Genomic DNA, 22,390 nt, shown 5'->3' on the forward strand with positions numbered 1-22,390 from the left:
CAGGTGTATTAATTGGCCCTCTTGACCTTGTTGGATCAAATACAGCGCAGTTTCTATTTACAGGTGGTTGATATCCTGCAGAATAGCTTCAGTGGAGTTTGCACATGGAACTGTGTCACTGACAGTGAGAAAGAGGCAAATATAAAATGGACCAACAGATTATAGTTTTGAGTTTTCTAACTGTAGTTTAGGACTAAACAGAAGAAAAACATTCCTTGTGTTTTCTGAGAATCTTTTCTTCTGTTAGATAAAATTGGCGAAGACTTTTGAAGTATCCAATTTTACTGGCAGTTACTCCTCAAACTAAATCAATAACTCTAACAATTTTTAATAGCAAAGCTCTTTCCATCTGAGTGGCTGCAGTGCATGTGCATAAGTTGCAGTGATGTTTATTGTATATCGAGATGGAAAAGTTAGACTTTAAATTGTGTAACTTTCCATAACACAGTTTTCCTGAGGGCTGTTCAACTCAACAAGCAGCCAAGGAAAGGGAGGGTGAATGCAGCAGATCTGTTCCTTTCCAGCTTGAGATGCAGATGAGGCCCCACCCAGCAAACCAAACCTTTGGCATTCATCCACATGATCCTCCAGGCTAAGGAAAGAGGAGCCATGGAACAATATAGCAATACAAGCCCTCCTCACCCTTCTCATTCTGGTGCTTTCTTTCTCAAAGAAATAAGCTGCCCTAAATGGTAAACAAGGCTCTCAGATTCATGGTCCTCCATAACTGTTAAGTAGCCACGTAAATCTTGCTTCTAATATGCTAGTATTTGCCAAGTTTCAATATGGTAGAAGCTACAGATTTTTCTTCCCCATTTCTCACTGTGTCCATTGTGCTGGACACAAAGAGGGTAAACTCTTCAGCATGGGCAGAAACATGTTCTCTTTCCAAACATCATTATCAGTGAAGCAACAGGAAGACTCATTTGAAATTTAAGAAGTAAATCAGAATTCCCTCTAAGTACAAGAATTTTACTGCAAGATCAACATGCAAATAATTTGGTAGAACATCACCATCTGGTGGATACACCCACTGACAATTTGGTTTTAATTTTTTCTTTATTTCCCAGATAGTTCTTGAGCTCACCGAAGAATATTAGATCATAAGGTCACAGCAAAAATACACTCAATCCATTCAATAGTAATCTATAGCTTCTCCTTGGGACAAGATACAAACTTGCAAAAAGAGGGGGGGAATTCCTATTCTCATATACTATCATAGGTGGGATAAAATAGAGTCTAGCCTCACCTGGCTGGACTCTAATCAACAACTATTCCAGGCTGCCGTGGGAAGATCCCATCCTTTGTGGAAAATAACAGACACCTCCTCCAAACAAAGCCAGAGAGCAAATAGTACTCTGCTACCAGTTGGTTAAACAGCACATTCCACACCAAAGCTGAGATTTCTTTCTCCTTTTATTCTCAGAACTGAGCAATCAGTCTCACTATTTATGGAAATCATCCACTTTGCATAGTCCCTGCTCCCCAGCATGTCAGCAAAGTGCAAGGTGCCACACTTTTCACAAGGTCTAAACTGGATAGTGGAGGAAAAGGGGAGGAAGGGAAAGAGAAAACATTCATACTGTCCTATGAATGCATTCTGATGTCAGTCAAAAATCAGGTTGTCTAAAAACACCATCTGCCCTTAGACCTCGCATCTCATGTCCTTGAAACAAGATGTTGAATGCGGTATTTTCTGTCTGCTTTAATTTTTTTTGAACCAGAAGCCCTATCAAAGAAACTATATATACAGCAGGTTTGATAATTTTCTCATAGTATTATAAAAAAGCCAGTTTTTTTCAGTATGTTTTCTATTTGTAGGAACCTTTATCCTACAACTTCATATAAGACCCACAGCAATGGGCCTTATGTGATCATTCTCTGTGCTTATGACTGGCTGAATGTCTACCTGCTTCTTTCAACCAAAAATTGAGAAAAGGTAGTGGTCTCCAGATCCATTATGTTGCTGCAAGTTCCATGTAACTAGGCTGATATGTAAAGAATTGGATGGAACTTACATCACTGGGGAGACTTCTGCAACACAGAGACCACATAGTATGTGGAGCTCAGGTCCCCAGAGACAAAAGTGCCCCAGTCACTCAAGAAAAACTTAGAACAGATCTTGTGGACAATTCAGGCTTCAGTGCTCCCAAACTACATAATAAAACCCATAGCCTACCATTACAGTCTACCCCAGCTCCTTTATATTTTTTGTAACTTACTCCCTTATTCCACAAATCCCTTAGCCTGGCATGCTTAAATACTACATTACACTGATAGCAGTAGATGCTTGGCAATGAAAAAGCACAAAAATCAAACTGATTTCAATAGAAATGTGTGTTGTGAGATTTATGTCATAATGTTACACCAATATTAAAGCATAGGTAAAAGTTCAGAAAGAAAAATAAAGTCTTTCTGGTGAGATATTACACCATAAAATAAAAACACACACAATGCAGCTGCTTCCTACTGTGCTTGTCAGGAGTTTGTGCCATGAAGGTCCCATGAAAGCCTGTGACAAGAAGTGACACAGTGAAGTAAGGCTCTACAGCCACTCAAATTTATCCTACCCAATACAACTTGAAACAATGACAAAGAATGTGTTTAAAAATAATAATTTTTAGGTGCTACCACCAGGAAAAAAAAGATTTTAACACATATTTTTAAAAACATAAAATAGTACTAAGAAATGGCTACAAACTATCAGTAGCATGGAAATCCAAGAGTTAACAGCGAAACACTGTCTCTTATTTGTGGGTGTGGGAGAGGTCCCAGGGCAGTATATGACCTGAGAGAGAACCCTGTGTTTCAAAAGATTGTCAACTCTCAAGGAAAATCAAAACACCTGAGCAGTGGTTGAATTACCTAAAGCTTTCGTAATATATTTAAAACAAAAGATCTTTCAGAGACAGCCAAAATACATACTCAGAGGATGACAGGAAAACAGAATCAATAGCAGATCAGAGATAAACACATCCTTAAGACACTGTCAATAAAAAGAAGTAAATTTGGATTAATTGTTGTGGCAAAAGCCACTTCGGAAAAAAAAATGTTTAAAAGCAATTAAGCAATTTTACAGAAATAGTCTGGGATTTTGTGCAAAGGGAGAGAGACTCCAGGCTTGCCTCATCTCCTAGAAGCATCCCATATTCTTAGATGTGACGTTGCCATGACAACCACAACTTGGTGACCTCGTTATTTCAACCTAATCCTGCTTTGAAATTATAGTTGCTCCACCCTTTTGCCTGGCTAGCCTGATAACATAATCATTGTAAATGAGGATGGAAAAACACAGCAGGATACCATTCCCCTAGTGACATGGGACTAGTCTCACCTTATCAGGGAAACAGACCAACAATTAAACTGCACAAATCTAAAAGCCCGAAAGTAGATTTTTTTTTTGTTTGCTATTCTGTTTTGCAAAAAATCTAATAGCTTGTCAGTGCAGAGATTCGGTTTGGAATGGGGGCTTTTGGGGAAATTCCTTTTAATTTAATTTAATGTCTTTATCAGGAAATTAAACTGTAATAAGAGGTAGTTCTCCTTAATTATGCATTTGTTTTGACTAACAGCTGGAGGAAGATTTAGGATATACACAAAGAGTCAGGACAGAACTTGTTTAGCAAATCAGAATGGGGTTTTTAGGTTCAGACTTGCCTTGCTTTATTTAAACTGGTTAAAGCAGTGAGCACTACAAAATCCCAGCTGTAGCCATTGTGGAAATACTTACTATATTTGCTCACATGTTACAGGAACATTACTGTAATTCTGCTCTTATTAAACACATGGACAACAGTACTGTTGCTGTCGCAGATTTAAAGGAAACGTTTTCTTGGCTCCTTGGGGAGGGAATTCAGAATTTTCTATGTACATAGGACATATGAAAGCCAGAGGAGGAAAAAGTGGAGCAAATACCTTTAAAAGAACATAAATTTGGAGCTATTGATGGGTGATGCAACTGAAGCTCCATAGACTGTGGTTAGCAAAATCATTTTGTGACTGTTCTTACATACTTCTGTCTCCCTCCCTTTTCTGACAGAGCAGTCTGATTTCTCCCTTTCTCAGTATTTGCATGGTTTAGTACATGGGGGCTGATTTTACCTTTGAGGTTGTGACACTGCCTGAGACTTCTTGTAGGAAAAACGTGCACACTGAGGAAACTAAATTTGTAAATAATGGTCATTATTAGGAGACGACAAAAAGGAAGAAAGGAGAGGTATTTTGACAGAGAAGTATGGAGAATTATTAGCGTGCTCAGTATGGACACAGGACTTCTGTTATTATGGTTATTTTCAGAAGATTAACACGAAGACATCCTCAATTCTAAGTTTATGTGCCTCAGTCAGCAAAGGGGCTGAGTCAGCCTCTGGGGATATGAACCCGTGATTCTAGAAAGAAACTCTACATTGTAACATTTGGAAAGGTGCAGCATTAAATCCTTCTTTCCAGTTTCCCTGTCAGGATAGGGAAGTTGGGTGATGCCCCCTAAAATAAATCAGCAAGGACTCCATGCGCAAGCAAAGGTACCTATCAGGCACCCACAGATTTACTCAGTGACAAGCCAGGAAAACCTTTACCCAGAAACTGTTTTATTAACAGTATAATCACAAGTCTGTTAGCAGTCATCAGTTCTAAGATAGCTGATGAAGTAGCAGGGCAAATAAAGTGATCCTCTTCTGGTAAGGCTTTACACAAAAACATTCTTTTGAATACTGCTTCAGCAGTGCTTGGGGCTAATTTTCCTGAATAGCCAAAAAGATCCCCAAAGCACTATAGCCGTACATCGCAGGTACAACACAATGAGCTGAAAACTGAGCTCTTTCCTCAGTGCCATGAAAATACCTTTGTATTCAAAAGCATCTGCAACAGGCAGGGCTAAACCACCGCTTACCTCTGTTTAAAAACTTGCCACTCCCAGGTAGAGCACAAGGTGTCTCAGGCACATAGAATTCAGCTTTTCTCAACAAAAAAAAAAAAAAAAAAAAAGAAACTGACAAAACACATAGTTAGTTTCCTCCATGAAGGGATCACTTAACATCCCCCCTGGCCTTCCCCTTCAAGTGGGCCATTTTGCTGTCAATTGCTCATCATTAAATGATTAGAAGAGAAGAAATGTGAATGTAATCATTAGACATTTATTTCTTGAGGTGGTCAGCAGGGGTTAGAAATCAGTCTCCATTAAAATATTTTTCTTAAGCTCTGTTGAATCCCAAGAGCGGAGAATAGACATGAGTAGGAGATGTTTATACAGCACTGCAGCAAAGGAAGCAGGTTTTCCTTCACTAAAAGGCCAAAGTTCATTTTCTTAGAATAGCAGCATACATTCCAAAATGGTGCCTCACGTTTACCAAGAGCTATCAGTGAACAAGTGAACAAGATTTATGTCCAGATTCAAATTTAGTTCTCCTACATACAACAGTAAAAGGCCAGACCATTCAATACTTAATCAGGTTTTAAGTCTGATTTTTCCAGCCTTGCTTGAGATCACCATATATCATGTGTAGGCTGATTAATCCTTCTAACTACTGATTCTAACACACAAACAGGAATCCAGAAGCCCCAAATGAAATTTCAAGCAGGAAGTATATTTTGACAATAGATTTTTGCATATACAGTCTGACTTTTTAATCTGTTACAACCTAGTTTTCATGTGTAGGCTGATTAATCCTTCTAACTACTGATTCTAACACATGAACAGGAATCCAGAAGCCCCAAATGAAATTTCAAGCAGGAAGTGTATTTTGACAATTGATTTTTGCATATATAGTCTGACTTTTTAATCTGTTACAACCTTGTTTTCTGTAATCCTTTCAAAAAAAGTAAAATATTGTCCCTTTTACAGTTATGGTCCTGGATTTGAACAGCAGCTAAAATCATTCTGTGTTCAAAACAGCTAACATACTGGGGAGAAAAAAAAATTACTAACTCTTCCTTGTGTAGTTAAAAGTGGATTGGATAGCAGACTTTTTGCTGAAGTTGGGGAACACAATAACTCCTTACAGACCATACTATGGAGTCCGTAGGTATGAGTTTTTATAGACAATACAAAAGTTCTAATATACAAATGATTTTCTGCTTTGTAGAAATTTTAAACAAAAATGGAAGCAAAGCTTTGCTTTTCTCCTAGATCAGTAGTGACACCTAGTGACCAAGTACTAAAGGAACAGCGCTTGAAGAGGACCGATTTTCACAAAACTGTTGGATTACATTGCAAAAAAATAATGTTGACTGTGGACAAAACCGCCACCGCAAAAACTCTAGGGTGTGGCAGGAGGACATAAAACAAACAAATACTGACATTAGCTATGGGGTCATTTAAATTTACATAGAAAAGCTACATCTGCTTTAAAGAACAATATGCAGCAATTCAAAAAGAAAGGAAGGGATGCTTTTCACAAACAGGGAAGAAACCATTTGGACGGGTAGAATGTAATTACCCAGTGAAACCTGGAAAGGCTCTGGGGCAGAGCATTCCTACACATGAACGATGTTCAGAGGACAGGGAACACTCCCTAGTTGTAAGAGTCCCAGTTTTCCATCTCATCCAAAGAAGATAATTACCAGAACAGACTGCAACTGCTCCAGTGTTATGCTTATTCTGGTCCAAGTTCTTGCTGATATAGATAAGACTCACTGACATAGCTATATTAGAATAAGTTATTCCACTTAACCTGCTCCAGAGCAGATCTCTCTCTATCTGGACATACTACTCCAGAATAAAAATTATTTGGTTACTCATAACTACCTGGATCAATGACTTGTGGATGCAGGGGAATGCTGAAAAGACTACAGTCTTCTCAGAGGCCTTGTCCAGTATTGGTCATACATTCTATATTACATGACTAGGGAAGAGCTGTGCAGGTGCATATGTTCCCCAAATAAGGCGGCTAGCTCCAATCTCTAAGTCACCTTTACTTTGTAACATACTGTCCACATAATAATCTTTTCCCAAGTGGCACTAACACAGAAGTTGGGCAAGCTGCAGTAACGCTGATCAACGTTATGGAAACAGTCTTTGCTTCAGGAGGAAAGGATGCCTCCTTCTTCCTGAGAATCATTTCTCCTTTCCAGCTTTTCACTGGGTCTTAAGATTTGTAAAATGCTTTACGCTGCACCTGAAATATAAAAAGTTAAAAAGATGCCCACAAGTAAACTTAGGAGAGTTCCCAGAAGGAGAGATTAGTCAAAATAGAAAAAAGTTTAAGGAAGAAAAATCTTGGCAACTCCATAGCAGAAAAGATTAGCAGAAGATGTACACTCTAGATCAAAAGACAAATCACAGAACCATAGAATCATAGAATCGTTTAGGTTGGAAAAGACCTTTGAGATCAACAAGTCCAACTGTCAACCCAACACCACCATGCCCACTAAACCATGTTCTGAAGTGCCACGTCTACACATTTTTTGAACACCTCCAGGGATGGTGACTCCACCACAAATGCACAGTTAAAAAGCAGGACCACCAATTCCTTTTGCAATATATCTCAGATTATACTTATGGTGTAAGAAAACTATTTTTTTAGTATCATAGGAACAAGTGGACAGTGAATTCTGCATCAGTCTCCCTTATCTTCACTTTGTATTCATTTCTCATCAGAGAAAGCGACTCCAAGTCTCAACACAGTAGAGAATCAGGCTTGTAATGTCCAAACTGGACAAACCATGCTGATTTGTGCAAGGATGTTTGCACAAAACAGTTAAAATCGCAGATGGCTAAAGTAGCTGAAAAAGAACTTGAGTGAAAGGAGAGATGTCCATTACCAGCAGGAAAGAGATCATTAACCACAGAGCCAGAAAAGCTATATGTGTTCCTGGGATTTTTCAAGACAGGTGCACTAGAAAAAGTATTCAGAAATACAAAAGAAAACTACTTGCTCTTTGAATTTCTGAGATAAGGAATACTGGAGACTGATGACAGAGAAGGTTTAAGAATTTTGTCATACCGAAAGATGACAGCTGCATCTTTGATTGATAAAAAAATATCCAGCACAGCGACTGGCAGTGTCAGAAATGTGTGGCTTGTTACACCCAAAAATAAATCCAGCTGTGTTACTTCTGCTTGCTACAAGCTATTTCCCCCGTAACTATTCCGTTAGGTTCACTTGTGCTCCTATTTGTACCACAACCTAGTATGAAGTCCCCTCAAAGAAAGAGGAAAAAATTCCAACAGAGACCAATTGATCACCCCACTCAAATAGCCCTGGAAAAGTCCTCAAAACAAGCCACACTGCACCAAGATCAGAGAAAGGAAAAGGTCCCGCATTTCACCTGTTATGTCTTTTCCTCACTGCCAGCAAGATAACTGATGAGACTAGACAGTTACCTTGATCTGGTTTGTACAGAATGTAGATAAATTTGAAGAGGAACAAAAGTTTTAGTTGATTTAATCTACCGGCAAGACAGTGGTTACTTTTAAATGGAGAAACAGCATAGATTCCTGAACTCAAGAAAACTGCTGTGTGTGTAACTGGTCTTTGATAAGCAGTTTTCACCCTGGCCCTGAGTCTATGTAGTATTGCTAAGGGATCCATGAGGAGTGAAAAACAGCCATTATTTGACCTTCATGAAATTTCTAAGAGTCAGAATCATTGCTGGAAAACCTTTAGGGGTCCACAAAAATGAAAAACAATGAAAACCATAGCCTTAAATTGGCAGGTCTTCAGTTTTGTTTCCATCTCTGATGTGGGCTGGCTGTGACCTTGCAGAAAGTTCTGCAAGACATGTTTGACATTAAAATAACCAGCTGTATATTGTAACATCTCTTATTTACACCTTCAATTCAAGTGAGAACTTGATTTTAACTTGTATTAAGATTTGCAGCCTTCTTCATGTGGTATCTTTCTTTATAAACAGTGAAAGAAAGGTCAGTATCTATTCACAGCATAATTTATGTATTTGCTAATTACTGTAGATTACATCTGAAGTGAGGTGATCACACACTTGTTAGCTCTAATTACAACAGAAAAATCATTAATCATAGCTTTATAATACAGCACTGGTATTGTAGGTAATAAATAGATGTTTACCTTATTGCTGTGCAACTCCTATGGTATCAGTGCAAATACCCTAAATATCCAGAGGTAATAAAAAAATCTGGAATGCCTTTGCTTTTTTGCAGAGTTGTGATCTGAAATACAGAATTGCTAAAGAAACCAGGTGCACAGGCACTAGGGTGGGGAGTAGAGACTTTCTTGAGGTTTCATAAAATGAAATGTACACAGTTTAATAAGAAAGCCCTCATGGCCATGTAAAAATTCAACTTTTTCCCAAAATGAAACAGAATATTAAGATTCAGGAACACAACCTTGTAACATATATCTATTATTTATTTGCATCAACCCTTAGATACTTTCCTAGGTGGTTTTGCCTAATGATCTTGCCGCTAAGTTCAACAAAATTGAGTGTAATGTAGTGAAAATACACTCAACTGATATTGGACTTGTTGATGAGGAGTGTAGGCCTGTTAAAATTGACAAAACTGACAAGTCCTCTGTTGCCTCTAATTTTATTGCTCTTTTGGTTCAACATGTGGCTTTGCAAGCATAAAGCCTTTATTGCTTGCTGGTTGAAAAGAAAGGTCATGCTCAGGAATACATTTCATTAGTCATGATTCAGGCTCTTTTATCAGTTTTCTTGTTTGGTGTAAATTCCAATTTGTTAATGGTACCTAGGTGCAAAGGTAAAAAAAAAATATTTCATGGAGTTCTGGAGAATATCACTGGCCAGCCAAGGTCAGAACTCTATTTTTAAATCGGGGAGTTTCTCTTAAAAATATTTTCTTGGAGATACAGGAGCAGCAGAGACATAGTAAAAAAATCTCATGCTTTGGTTTTAGTGGTATAATCATTGCTAGATCTAGTGTTAAATGCAGGAATTGCTACCCCAATTTTTTTTGCTGATAAGCCACTAGAAGATCTGATTCATAACATGACACCAAACCAGCTGCACTGGCAGCTGCAGTGATGCGGCAGAGGGTAGGCATGCGGAACTGTGAACAAAAAGCCAAGAAAAAGGATGATACGTTGCCTAAATCCAGAATTTCAAAACCGGATCTCTAAGCAGCAAAATTCTGCTAAGCAAGTCTGCCCTAACTTTAATTCCCATGACTACCTCAACATTTGATGGGACTACACTGAGAACCACATCAATCCAAAAAGATATTTGGTGATCCGTTTCATATAAGCACAACTGAGGGAATTAAATTTGGTCAGAAATGAGTGACTAGATCAAGGGAAGGAAATGCTTAAACCAAGTTAACAACTAACAGAACTGCCAAAATTATTTTGCCTTCCCTGATGCTGTCTGTTTCCAGGGCCACATCAAGTTATATCCAACACAATCTGTGCCGAAGCCAACTCTCAGAAACAATTCAAAAGCACTTCATACATTTAAAAAATGTTAAGTATTAATAAGCCAACAATGCTTGAATGCAATATACTGCACACAAAAATACAATATAACTAATGCATAAATACCTATGCATTAATTTAGGCTTGAAGTGTACAATATCCAAGGCTCTGCCATTTATACATTTTAAACAAATCGAAGGAGTACTTTACCGACCACAAAACCTGCAACCTCAAAATTAGAAAAGCCCTTTTGAACATTCTGATTATAATAAAGACATTAAATCCCTGTTCACGTACCCTTTTTTACATCTGATCCTCATCAGCCCATTTCCAGTCCAACCAGAATCAGCACTATACACTTTCTCTCCCAACCCTAATCCTTACACTCGCCCTAATAATAGTCAAAGATTGGTTCTTCACTCAAACTCATCAGCAATAGTGCACATGAAAAGTTTCAAGGGAAAAGTCCTTTAGTATCCCAAACATTTCTTTAGCAGCCCCTTTCCAGCCCCACTCCAACGAGATCTCTAGACTTGACAGGTTGATTCTGCCTAACTTCAAACAGGGACTTTCAAGATGAACACTGGTGCCTCATACATGGCAAAATCTAAATGTTCAACATTTGCTCATAGAAAAGCAAGGTAGCAAGATCTCCCATATAATTAGGGCTTTGCTCACAGACCTTGCCCCCTTCTCTTAGCATGGACACAGTCTTCAATTTTGTATGGGGAAAAGAGGAACTGTCAGAAATTTTTAGACCTTCAGAATACCTTAACATCTGCCTCAGGGACTCCTGGCTGGATCCTGTGAACTGCAGTGACACTACCACTTTTGACTGAACTATGCCTGCAAATCCACTAGAAAGGTTTCAGAATGAACTGCTACCAGCTTACTGGTAGATGTGCTTTCCGCAGATTTAAAATAAAGTGTCTGTGCCTAGTTATACAGTCACAATCAAACCTTGAATGAGGACTGCTTCTGCTTCCCAGCTAATATAATTCATAAGTAATTTTGCCTGCAGAAAACAATATGAAGAAACCACAAAGCTGCCTCCAATTTCAAATGAGGAGATACTTCTGCATTTAGTTTAAATAGATTCACATGACTGAGGCGTAGTCAGACATATGGCTGTCTACTGATATCTGAAGATGAGCAAACTTTTTTCCTCCAATGCTTGCTTTGCAAGGTCAAGACATCTCCTTTCAGCTGTAGTTCAGGCTGCAGTAATCTATTCCTTCCTTGCTTCTAAAACAGATTACAACACCCTACTCTTGTCCACTTGAAACTGCAGCTTCTGCAGCTGCTCCCCTCATACTACTCTCACATGCAACAAAAGGTACTTGTGCTTCTCACATCTGCCATGGCGTTTGATTTGTTTGGATTAAGAAAAATTCTGATCCTACAGTTAACAGCTAGTTATATCACTGTGATCCATTCAAGTAGCTGAGGAAAACGGGAGTCCTCTGGCTTGCCACCATCAGATTTAAATACTTTTAGACTGATGATAAATATGGCTCCTGATCCCACTCTTTGTTCTATTTTTCTGAGAGGGAGAAAGCCTGATGAACTTTAAAATGTAGGCTTTTGCATATCTGCTTCTAGTACTGTTTTGTTCCCAAGTGGTTTCCAGATAATTTTACATACATTTTAGCTCCTGTAATTTTTATCATTTATATCCACCCTAAATGCAATCAAATACATTGAGAAAAGTATGTGATAAAAAAATAAACACAGAAGACTGAAATAGAAAGTATTATTAAAAAGCAAATCCAGCTGAAAACCTGAAATTAATGTAGTATTTTTCAAAATAACACAATATTTTCCATTTAAATTATTGGTTTGCATTCTTTTTTATTTTTCATTTCCCATTTCAAGTAAAAGTATGATGAATGTTGATTTGCCCCAGAGAACTACACCCCCAAGAACATTACATTTCATCCCTCTTGCTTTGCTGAAACTTTTTGTATTCTTTACTCTTTTCTTATTCTTGACAGCTGGGGAAGGGGAAGACACTTACACCCTCAAATGAAACAGGAAGTCCTCCTTGTGCTATTTATACACAGTGGAACATAAGTGCCTCCTAACATTGCAGCTGTGTGGCAGACAAGCAATGCAATTGTTTAATGCAATTTAGTCAAGAACAGCTAAGGAAGGAAAAATCTGACTTAGGAAAAATTTGAGACAGATTCCAGCTTTGCTCGTTAAGGTTTAAAGAAAAGTACTTTATGTGCCTGAAAGACTGCCTTAGCATGGTGTACTGTTTCCAAGTCCTGAATTTCATGCCTCTTATTCTTTCTAAAGCTGACTTCAATTTTGTACAGCATCCATTTAGAATGACTTGCATGTTTTTAATTTCTCCTCTGAATACAGAACTAAAACAAACAGGTTTGGGTGGCTTTAATCAGAAACAGAAAAAAAGAGTTTTGAAAATGAAAACTAGGTTTGCCTAGTGCACCAAAATCAACTTTCATTATTTTACTCCTCCTTTTTTTCTGTTATCTGCAACAGAATAATTTAGCACTCAGCTTCCTCAAAGACCTGAAGGAAAAAGAAATAAGAGCACCAAGGATACTGAAGTTATGTATCAATTTTGTCCAGAAATCTTAAATCAGAAGAGAGCATCAAATGGAGTTTGTTGTCTGTTGCAAAAGAACTAGATAAAGCTGAAATTGAGTCCAAGGTAAATGGGAGATAAGTAAAGTATCAAAGATTTCAGGAACAGAAGTTTGGCTGCTCTGGTATTATGAATAAATCTAAGGAGTTTTTTATGCCCTAATTTGTTCTTTATTCCTCACTACTGCAAGGCAAGACTGATTTATTACAACAGTGTTAATGCCACTTTTGAATTTCAATTTATTGCAATAGAACAAAGGTAAGTTGTTTAAAAAAAAATAGAACTCTATGTGCAGATGAAACCCTTGAGATCTTTAGATTTGGTACTGGGGTTTCCTAGTTTCTAAAATCTTGGGATCTTGGTCTTACCATTGAAATAAAACTCCTCAGCCAGACTCAACTGACATTAAAAGTAGGACTAGGTCTGCAATGAAAATAACTTCTGAATTCAGTCCACCTCAGTAAAAAATTTAGTCTTGTAAAGAAATAAGCACATGTTATGCTTCTGTTTAAGTTCAGCTCAGAATACGTGCATTAAACAAGCATATAAAAACTTCCATTGTTGGGGTCCTCATTTAAATATATCTGTGCCTAAAATTGGTCCTTAAGTGCGTCAGAAATTGCTGCTCCATTGAATTCCTAGCTCTATCAATGTCAACTGGCACTCTGCTGTTGACCTTTGTAGAATCAGGATTTCATCCAAGATGCTACAATCCAATCTAAAACAAGTTCTGAGACATTTCAGCAGCCCTATTTATCACAACAGGTTTTTATCTTGAAAATATAAAAAGTAAGGTTATGAAAGTTACATTATTTTCACTGCTAATAATTTTGATTATTGTGTATATCTATAACTGTTGAATCAAGCAACAATTACAGAAGTAGAGACTCCAGGCTTGCAGATTTTCATCTTTGTTGGATAAGAGACTAGGAGTTCACATTACATTCCCTAGAAAAAGAGAGAGAAAGAAAAGTAGAAACAAACCCCTCTGTTTCTGCCAGTGTACTTAGAACAGGGAAATAACTTTCTCCCTGTCCTGGTTTTGGCTAGGATAGTGTTAATTTTCTTCCCAGTAGATGCTATAGTGCTGTGTTTTGGTTTAGGATGAGAATAATGTTGATAACACACTGATGTTTTAGTTGTGCTTACACTAAGTCAAGGACTTTTCAGCTTCTCATACTGCCCTGCCAGTGGAGGCTGCGAGTACAAAGAAGCTAGGAGGGGACACAGCCAGGACAGCTGACCCAAGCAAGCCAAAGGGGTCTTCCATACCATATGATGTCATGTTGAACAATAAAACTGGGGGGAGTTGGCTGGGGGATGGCAGCCCACTGCTCAGGGACTGGCTGGGCACCAGTCAGCGGGTGGTGAGCAATTGTATTGTGCATCACTTGTTTTGTATATTCTTTTATCTTTATTTTTTTCCCCCTTCTCTTTTCTGTCCTATTAAACTGCCTTTATCTCAACCCACGAGTTTTACCTTTTTTGCGATTCTCTCCCCCATCCCACTGCAGGACAGTGAGCAAACGCCTGTGTGGTGGTTAGCTGCCTGCTGGGTTAAACTACAGCACTCCCCATCATCCAAGCAGCAACCACCAAATAAGAGCAAATAGCCTCTAACAATTTTCCAGGAGTCAAAAGCATCAATTATTCCATATCCAGATGTCAAATCCTTCTTCTCAACTTGTAACAATTTCAACAATACAGTTATGTGTTAGTCAAACAAAACAGATACAGTAATACAAAACTTCAGGCATAACACAGAGAAATGGATAGGACAATGGGGAATAACTATTGAATACATTACAGTAGAGCCTCTGCATCCAGAAACTTGCCTATATCTCACCCACACCCCTGCCATGGCATCACTAGGTCTAATAGAAGATATACTCTTCCCTTACAAACTTTGCCTATGTTATTCAGTATTAAAGAGAAATTATCCCTTTTTAAAATGTAGTGACAGCAGAAGGGCTATAGAAAACTAACTGAAATATCTGCATGCTACATGAACTCTTCCCTAAACCAGAGAGAAGAGAATCAAAATAAAGCTGGAGAGTCCAATTTCACTAAAGAAGTCATAGATCAAATACTGAATGCAACAGAAATTCTGGGACATGACCACACGAATATCAGCTAATGCAATTATTAGCACGTTTCAGTTAGTTGTATTGTAATTTTCATGCATCAAAAAGTAGAGACAAGGACACCAGATGATCAGCAGGTAACAGACAGTGCCCTTGACTTCCTCCTTGCCTTAGCTTGCAGGAATGCTTACAGTAAAATGATAATAAAAGAAATCCTGTGAGAACAGAGATGCTTGTAGCTGTTTTGTATAATATGGGGCCAAGCACGTTACTGATGTCACAGAAATAGCCAGTGATTTCTTCTTTTTTTTGTTAGTTCTCAGCAAATTTCTACTGATTTATGTGTTAAATCAAAATTTTCCTAATCTTCCCCCAGAAATAGTTTGTGGATAAGTATTGATGTCCAGGTCACCCTTTACATTGGCACAGACTAACACATGAACACTTTACAGTTCACATACAGATGTTTATTTTGCTCAGCCATCTGTTCCATCTGAAATACAAAAGAGATCACAGAAAATGAACTTTCACTCTAACTCTCTTTCTGAATACATAGACAAACAACTGTGTTCCCAACAAAACAAGTCTGTCGGTTTTCACAGTGTGTTGTAAAAGATCGCACTTTACAGACAACTCAGAAATTCAGGTCCCCAATCTGAAGAGCGTGGAATCTTGGTAAGATAATCATGAAGGAACGATGACTGATGGGGTAAGGGAGCATACAGATCACTCTAGAAGGATTTTTATTTGCAGGATGGTGTTCTGTGTCTTTATTTTTTTTTTCCTTTATAGTTATAGGTGTTTGGTTCTTTTGTTTTCAGACACATACACAACTAAGAACTGGATTGCACTAGAGCAGATGCAGTGAAGGGTGGTAAACTGAGAGAAATGGATTTAATAAGAGACTTGAAGAGGGAGTGAGGTGGGCAGTGCCAAAATAAAAGAGTCAATTTTCAAGTGCAGGGAAGAGTTGGCCCATAAGAATTAAGTCACAAAAGAGCTGTCAGGTAAGAGGCACATGAAGAGGAGGCATGAAATGGGAACGATAAAGGCTGGAAGAGATACACATATAGTATGCAAAACAAGAACAAGAAAGAAACCTAACTTGGGAAAGACATTAAGAAGTATTCGGCTTTGAGTCAATGACAGAAAAGGGAGAGAACTGTAAGAGAGTAAAGTTTGTAGTGGAATCTGTTAACTGAAAAGAAAGTTCAGCTACTTGGTGCAACTGCAAGACAGTAGAGAAAGGGAAAAGCGGGGTACAGCTGCTATAGTACCATCAGAGAACTGGTTCTCATGTGTCCTGGTTTTGGCTAGAATAAAGTTAATTTTCTTCCCAGTGGCTGGTATAGTGCTGTGTTTTGGTTTAGGATGAGAATAATGTTGATAACACACTGATGTTTTAGTTCTTGCTGAGCAGTGCTTACACTAAGTCAAGGACTTTTTGGCTTCTCATACTGCCCTGCCAGTGGAGGCTGCGAGTACACAAGAAGCTGGGAGGGGACACAGCCAGGACAGCTGACCCAAATGAGCCAAAGGGGTATTCCATACCATATGATGTCATGCCCAGTGTATAAACTGGGGGGAGTTGGCTGGGGGACACCACAGTTTGGGAATTGGCTGGGTGTCGGTCAGCAGGTGGTGAGCAATTGTATTGGGCATCATTTGTTTTGTATATTACTATTATTATCATCATCATTATTATTATTATCCTTTCCTTTTCTGTCCTATTAAACTGTTTTTATCTCAACCTATGAGTTTTACCTTTTTTTTTCCAATTCTCTACCCCATCCCACTGGCGGGGGGAGGGAGCAAGCAGTGTGGTGCTTAGTTGCTGGCTGCAGTTAAACAACAACAGTTCGAAAAGATTTTGGCTGCCTGGAAGTAGTGCTTATCTATCCCTGTCTCCTGATCATATTTCTACATGAAAAACTGTTCCTTTATTTGTTTCCTGGTGCCTACAGCTATCCAAGGCTGTTCCAAACTTTGGTCCTGAATTCTAAGTGTTTTAGAATGCCTACAACCTAAAAACTAAGCAGGTATAAATAGTTTAGCCAGGGGATGATCTGACCCCCAAATAAATGCACATAAGTAGGTTCAAATCTCATTGGAGAAGGCAACAGTAATACCTTGACCCAAGAGAGTTCACTATAACTACTTACATTAACTATTTATACTGACATATAACCAGTCAAATTTCCACACACCAGGCCAGTTCTCACTACAGGTTTCACTTGGCCATCCTTACAATATATCATGTACTCCTGCATTGCAATGGATATAGGTATATCATAATACTTGACTTCAGGATGAAAACTTTCCACTTTATAGTCTCTGAAATTAAACAACCAGACAAAGTGTGAAGTTTCACGTGATTGAGCCAATCAAATTCATGTCCTGATTCCTGCAGTCAGGCTTTAAACCAGAATCGTACTTGAGGACTAAAAGCCAGGCCTAGAAGAGACCAAGTAACACAACCTTGCTTCTTATTTTTTATATTAAAAAAACAACCAAACAAACAAAAAAAATCAACAACAGTCTTTAAACCTGGAGTTTCTGTGGAGGTATTCCTACCTTCAGGTTCCAAATATGGATATCTACCCTGTACAACAGCCTACCTGATCTCCCCATGTACTGAGTGGCAAGTAGCCACTAAATGAGGAAATGTTGTTGTTTGGTTTTTTTTAAATGGAAGCTGCCTGATATTACAGCAATAATCTTTTTTAAAAATGGGAAATTATGATTATGAAAAATAAATTAATGAAATATTGCACTATAAAACCAAGAGTACAAACTAACATTTTGGCTGTAATTTTATGACATACTAAAGTATTTGCTCACCTATAGAAATAACCCCTCAATATTGCATTTGAAAAATGTTTTGGCAGATTTGGCACACACATGAGTTTGGAAAATAAGAGTGAGCGTAAAAGTTGACACAAGTAAGGTAATCATTTATAAATCTGTTAAAGTTTCCCACATATACAACTGTCTAGAATTACAAAAGATTGAACTACATTCAGAGGTATCCAAACTGGCCCGAGCCAAACTTGATCAGACATTGGAAGCAATTCAGCGATGTTGTTATGGTATAAATCTGCTAAAGCTGATTTATCTTGTACTGAGCACAGCAACTGTATCATAGGAAGAAAGCTAAGTTAGCCCAAGAGGTGCTTTACCACCTACACTGCAGTAACAGTTACATTTGCAACAGCTCATTTAGATCTAGCTCATGAGTCCATGCACTGTACTGCACTGCGCAGTACAGAAAAACAGAAATAGCCAAGACAAAGGAATGAGCTTTTGAATACCTTGAGATTTATATTCAGTCCTATTGCTTGTGGGTGGGTTTTCTATCTGACCTCCTGCACTATAAAACATGTTCATCTGGTACATGTGAAGCTTTCAGCTTTTCTGTTAGAATGGCTATGTTTTATCAAAGTGAACAGGGTTTTATGGAACATGCCTAGTGAGGTAGGACACCCAAGCAAAAGCAAGTTGGATTCACTCAAGTTTATATTAAACGGAAACGGCAACATCTCTCCTATGGTCCTTTTATTAGGCCACATTATTGACAATGTGTTTTTTCTACTGATGTCTTAGGCATGAAATAATGATGTTATGACACATATCCAAAGTAAAAAGCATAGACACGCTTTAATAGGAGAAAAGATACATCCACAGCTCTTCTTACTGGGCAATGGTCTTGATATAGTCTGTAAAAGCTGATCTCTTGGCATAAAAAGACTCAAATAGATTACGTTTCAAATGCCTGTCTTTGCTGATTCGCTTACTTCTTCGTCTATACCTCAACATACATCTACACTCCTTATGCGTTAATCAGTGGGAGTTTACACATAGACTAGTCAAAAACACCCTTATTTTAGAAACACTGGTTCAGTCACTGCCATCTTGCTCTCAGTTAACCTTACTCAAAATAATGTCTCTCTCCCTGCTAACTCTGATTTGATATATAACCCTTTCAGACTAATTTCTGTTGTTCTTCTTGATGCATTCTATTCCATTCTCTACCTGGCTATAACCACATGGATTAATGCTGATGCTGTACTCAGTACAGTGACAGCATTATTAGAGCACTATTTTGTTGTCCACAATAAGCTCCCTCTTGTGCCTCTGGTGTTCTGTAATTAGGCCCCTTCAGACACACAGTTTGGTTATTATGGTTCATCAACTTATAATGCATTATTCTAAATGGCTGCATTTTCATTCTTTTTTTCTTTTTCTTTTTTTGCTGTTAAATAAAAAAAAATCAGATAATGGAGGTAAAAAGAATTACTCACCCTTCATCTCGATCTAACATGATGTTTATGGGCAGCAAGGATAGCAGGAAGACGTTCTTGCGAAGAGAGGAACTTGAGCAGCTTTATAGGACAACAACCTAGGAAGAAATGACAAGCCAATACCCACGTTTACTGTTTGTAAATCTGAGCATTGATTCTGCTTTCACAAGTGGCTTTCATCAAATGCAAATCAGAAGCCTGGCATCTGCTTGAGTAACCAGGCAGCCCTGTCCCCCTTTCAGGGGAACAAAAGCCATACAATCAAAGGGTTTTAAAAGGATGGCAAACTTATTGTAAGCTAGAAAAGGTTAAAAGTCTGCCAGGGCTTAAATATACCTCTCAGTAGTCCCAAGTATGAAAGCACTTGTGACCTCTATGAATTTTTTTTCTGTGAAATGTTTCTGTATATTTGAAACATGATAAAAAGTGACCAAACAGGAGAGAAAAACATTCATCATGTGTCTTACTTCCCAACTGATTTTGAAAGCTCCAGAAAGCAAACAGATAATTTTATTTATTCTCAGATTTCAAAAATCCTGCTCCAACCAAGAGCACTCTGGTTATAACTGGCCTACCTGCACTCCCCTGCATCAGTGACTAATCTCCTTCTGCAAAGATGGGTAACAACTGAAATTCACCCCAAACATGCTATTGCCTCATCTCAGAAATCTTCACTGAGACTGGCACACCCTGGAAAATGCCTGAATCACATCTGGGTAGAGAAAAACATTTTTTTAAATATGCTGAAAATTTGCTACTTCTAATTACCTCAGTTAAAAGCACACTTCCCAGGACCAAAGAAAACCAGATTACTATCTCTACTGAAAATCTTACGGAAAAATGTCTAATACTAATTTCACATGTATATTTACTGTGAAAATAAAGCCTTTTGCTGTCTGGTAATAGCACAAAATAGGAACTCAAATAAAAATATGTTAACACTTAACGAGTTCATCAGAGTGTGTCTTTCTAATAGCCTTATTTCTCATTCATTTGGGAATAATCACAAAGCTTATCCCGATGACTGTGAAGCTAGAAACCAATGTTCAAAGATCTGAAATGAGCATGAAGTGTGAGTTTGATCAAATTTTCAGCTTTTTGTTTAATCATTGATTCCAAATTCCAAAGTACAGAAAAGAAAACCATTTCACACACAAGTTTTAGCTTCATAAGAACATGATTTGTCAATGCTGTTAATAACTAGCTGGAAAATAATTCAGAGTAAAGTCTGAAGGACCCTGCTGCTGTAAGGAAACCACTCTTTATAATTATAAACAATTTAATTTAAAACAGGTCTCGGTTCTAATGTTTTGAATACAGTCATTTTCTGACAGAAAAACCTATGATTTCTTCTGAAGGAATCATAACTCTCCCTGGTGTTTAGAGACAACTATAAAGCAAAAGCTGGCAATTCTTTAAGGAAAAATCAGAACAAAAGATTCAAAGCAATAGGAAGGATTTTTTTTTATGTAGTATGAACTACATAAATCAAATTATGAAACTCAGTGTCACAAGATGTCATGGAGCCCAAAAATATAAATAGATCTGAAATAAAATTACATTAAATAAAGGATAAATCTATTGACAGCTATTAAACATGATGGTACAAGTGTAACATCCAGGTCAGAAGGATGGACTGAAAAATACCAGGAGTACCCTATACTTTCTGTCTTTTTAATTCTATGTTTTCAGCACCTCATGTTAGCAGGTATCTTTGTTGGATTACCTCAGGAATAAACTAGCTTGAAACAATCAGCCTTCTCTCTGAAGCACAGAATCTAGAGTTCAAATAGTGCAGATGCAACTGATGGAAAAAAAAACCCCAAAACAAAACAGGAACGGTGATTTTAAAATGAAGGATCCAAGAAAAAGATACCAAGTAGGAAACAGATTCTGTTGTCATTGAATCACAGAATGGTTTGGGTTGGAAGGGACCCTCACAGTAAAGAACTTGTTCCTTACATCTAATCAAAATCTACCCTCTTTCTGATAGGACCCCTTGTCCTATCACTACATGCCCTTGTAAAATGTTGCTCTCCAGCTTTCATGTTTATCACTGTAAATAAACATAGAAGGTAAAAGTCTGCTTCAAGAAGGAAACATCACATAGATGCAAAATATTAATGTTGATTGCAGGACTAAGCACCCTGCATTCTGACCATCGCAAACTCAAAGCTTACCCACTCTGTTTGGTGCCAATGATGATTTCTGCCAAACTCAAACTCCTCACAAGGAGCAAGAGGGCTACAGAAAACAAAATGGAGAAATCAAATGATCCCAGATTACAAGTGAAATAAAGGAGGAGGTCAAAGCATCAAAAGTGGAAGATCAGGGAAATGGAGAGGGATGTTAAACAGAGCATTCCTGACAGCAACCACCACTCCCCGACACTACCCAAGGAGCTGATGCATGCTGCCAAGTGGTGGTGGGCCCAGGAGCAGGGACATCACTATCAGAAACAAGATACTGAGCTGGACTCAACATCTCATATTGAGCTGGCACTTCCATCTAACCCACTAAGAAAGTTCTTAAGTTCTTAAGCAACATGCTCAGGAAAAGAAAAACAGAAGTTACACTATGATGTTTTTCAATACAGTATCTTGTGTTCAAAGTTGATCTGCACCCATGGCTAGGCTTTCCCTACAAAGACCTTTGTTTTAGGTAACATTGCAAGACCCTTCTCCTCCTAAAAAAAAAAGTCTGGATTTAGTGTATCTATTCCAATACCTGTTTCAGACCCAGAAAAAATAAGAAATTCTGTGCTGTCATGCCCAGAATCATTCTTACCTTCCCCATGATCCTTCTCAGCTGCAAATATTAGACACTGTTTCCTGAGAAAGAAGACAAATAAAATACTTTCTTATTAGTTCTGCAAATAAGTCACTTTCACAATATCAGCCTTGCATAACTTGTTTTCATCTAATATAGTCATCTGCGTAATAATTGGTCTTCCCAGACCCTTCCACAGAACCACAAAATGTAAAAACAAGCATTAGCTACTGGAGCAGCATCCTTACTTCCCCCTCATAGTTTAGGCTGTGT

The 22,390-nt window shown here is 38.1% G+C and overlaps 1 protein-coding gene across 1 annotated transcript in view; it reads right to left on the bottom strand.

Moving 5' to 3' along the window:
* Nucleotides 1-19,383, bottom strand: part of LDB2 (LIM domain binding 2) — a 380,372-nt gene extending 360,989 nt beyond the window's left edge. Inside the window, exon 1 of the mRNA XM_075023511.1 lies at nt 19,349-19,383. Within this exon, the coding sequence (XP_074879612.1) occupies nt 19,349-19,368 (20 nt within the window). The 5' untranslated portion in view covers nt 19,369-19,383. The remainder of the gene's footprint in view (nt 1-19,348) is intronic.
* Between the last annotated feature and the right edge of the window lie 3,007 nt (nt 19,384-22,390).

This window comes from Buteo buteo, chromosome 1 (genome assembly GCF_964188355.1).
Source record: "Buteo buteo chromosome 1, bButBut1.hap1.1, whole genome shotgun sequence".
NCBI classification, from domain to species: Eukaryota; Metazoa; Chordata; class Aves; order Accipitriformes; family Accipitridae; genus Buteo; species Buteo buteo.